The 2,500-nt window shown below is 41.0% G+C and overlaps 1 protein-coding gene across 1 annotated transcript in view; it reads right to left on the reverse strand.

Moving 5' to 3' along the window:
• LOC307271049 (pleckstrin homology domain-containing family G member 3-like) overlaps positions 1–2,498 on the reverse strand; it is a gene marked incomplete at both ends in the record, with an annotated part of 26,769 nt that extends 24,271 nt beyond the window's left edge. Inside the window, 2 exons of the mRNA XM_080054926.1 lie at positions 946–992; positions 2,432–2,498. Of these exons, the coding sequence (XP_079911052.1) occupies positions 946–992; positions 2,432–2,498 (114 nt within the window). The remainder of the gene's footprint in view (positions 1–945; positions 993–2,431) is intronic.
• Positions 2,499–2,500: the final 2 nt, after the last annotated feature.

Here is a 2,500-nt window from a genome sequence, read left to right on the forward strand (position 1 = left end):
TGTGTGTGTGTGTGTGTGTGTCTCTCTCTTTCTCTGTACGTGTGTGTGTGTGTGTGTGTGTGTCTCTCTCTTTCTCTGTACGTGTGTGTGTGTGTGTGTGTGTGTCTCTCTCTTTCTCTGTACGTGTGTGTGTGTGTGTGTGTGTGTCTCTCTCTCTCTTTCTCTGTACGTGTGTGAGTGTCTCTCTCTTTCTCTGTACGTGTGTGTGTGTGTGTGTGTGTGTGTGTGTGTGTGTGTGTGTGTGTGTGTGTGTGTCTGTGTCTGTGTGTGTGTGTGTGTGTTGTGTGTGTGTGTGTGTGTGTGTGTGTGTGTGTGTGATCTTCAATTCAGCCTTTTATCAAAAACAGATACTGAAGAAAAATAAAAAAAATAAAAAGTTGTGTTGAAGGTTCACAGATGTTACAGTTTAAAAAAATAAAATAAAAATAAATATTTAACGGCATTTTGTCTGAAGATTTTGCACACCCAAAAACAAGTGTAAGACCCCCCCAACCTCCTTATTGACACACACACACACACACACACACACGCACACACACACGTATAACACTCAAAACACACACATTAGCACCAATTAATATAATAATGGATTGGATTTATATAGCGCTTTTCAAGGCACTCAAAGACACTTTACAGGGTTCCAGGTTCCATTCATTCACACACAGTCATACTGGTGGTGGTAAACTACCATAGTAGCCACAGCTGCCCTGGGGCAGACTGACGGAAGCGTGGCTGCCATTCAGCGCCTACGGCCCCTCCGACCACCACCTCAAACATACAGCAGTCATACACATTCACACGAGGCAAGGTGGGTGAAGTGTCTTTCCCAAGGACACAACAACCATGACACAGGTGGCAGAGCGGGGATCGAACCGCCAACCCGCTTAACCACCTGAGCCACGGTCGCCCTTGGAGATACGTTCAAGTTGATGTAGCTTGACTTACTTTGGGTAGTTCATACAGTAGAGAGTGTATATGTCAAAGGCCTCGCTCTGGAAAACAAGAGGAAGAGAGAGAAAAATGTTAAAGGTGCTCTGAGTAACTCTCAGTGTGTGTTAGTTCTAGCGCCCCCCTTTGGACTAAAAGCGGTAGTGTTTTTACCACGCCAGCTGTTGTTCCTGGGTGAGCGTATATACCCATGACAAAGGCATTAAGAAAAACTAATATAGAAATAGCATTCTTTGCACTGATGGTCTCGTTTTGCTGTTACATGTAATTTATGATCATCAGAGGAAAAATGAGACTGTTTCAGAAATATTTAAAAGTTCCTCGTAGCACCTTAAAGCCACTTCAGATGTCATTGGGAAAATACAACAGCATAATACTTTGATACTTGTAATGCAATAAGTAGCCATCAATACTCTGTTCAAAATGCTCCTAACAATTTTGATTTGATTTGATTCAATTTATTTCAGACATATCAAACATACAAAACAAAATGAAGCATGGAAATACAATAGACAAAAATTATGTTTTCACAAAAAAATAAATAAAAGAAAACAAATTATCTGTATTGCTGAGATATGCCTGAAAAGGAGCAGGAAGAAGTATACACTTATTTAATCCTACCCCTTTTCCATAGTAAAAAAATAAAAAGTAAAAATATTTATTAAATTAAAAAAATAAAAATATTTATTATATTCGCTTCTCTTAATCCATATATTCTCTGTACAATAAAATAAAATAGCTTAAAAAAAACATATTCTTTGTCCTGTCAATTCTGTTTCAAACCCTCCCATAGCCCAATGTTAAATAGTAAAGCTGTAGTGCGTAACTTTTTCCATATAAATGAATAGTCTGTTTACATTCAAGCCATCAGCCAAAACGAGTTGACACAAAGTTGATTAAGCCTATTATCAGCTCCACAAAACTCTCTCTGTATTTCTCAGTATGGATGGACGTACATATACTGTATAGTATGTGAGAACAATATGACCATTGTTGGACACACACACACACACACACACACACACACACACACACACACACACACACACACACACACACACACACACACACACACACACACACACGTTCATTGGGTGTTGGTTTGATCATCAGTGGGTAAATGGAAGGAGGTGTGTGTCCAGTTCTGCGTTTGGTTTACTGGGTGTTTGGGGGTATTTTTCCACAGTGGCATGTTTCTTGTCAACTTACACCTTTACACACACACACACACACACACACACACACACACACACACACACACACACACACACACACACACACACAAACACAAAGACGCACAGACACACACACACTAACACAAACACATGCACGCTCACATGCCCGCACACACATGCGCAGCTTTACAATCAAACACTCACTCACTCACTCACTCACTCACTCACTCACTCACTCACTCACTCACTCACACACACACACACACACACACACACACACACACACACAACACACACACACTACTCACCCTCTCTACGAAGCACTCTGCGATGGCCGCGGCATGATGACATCTCTCTAGATCCTCCAGCAGATCACT

This window comes from Ammodytes marinus (genome assembly GCF_949987685.1).
Source record: "Ammodytes marinus genome assembly, contig: scaffold_281, whole genome shotgun sequence".
In the NCBI taxonomy this organism is placed as follows: domain Eukaryota; kingdom Metazoa; phylum Chordata; class Actinopteri; order Uranoscopiformes; family Ammodytidae; genus Ammodytes; species Ammodytes marinus.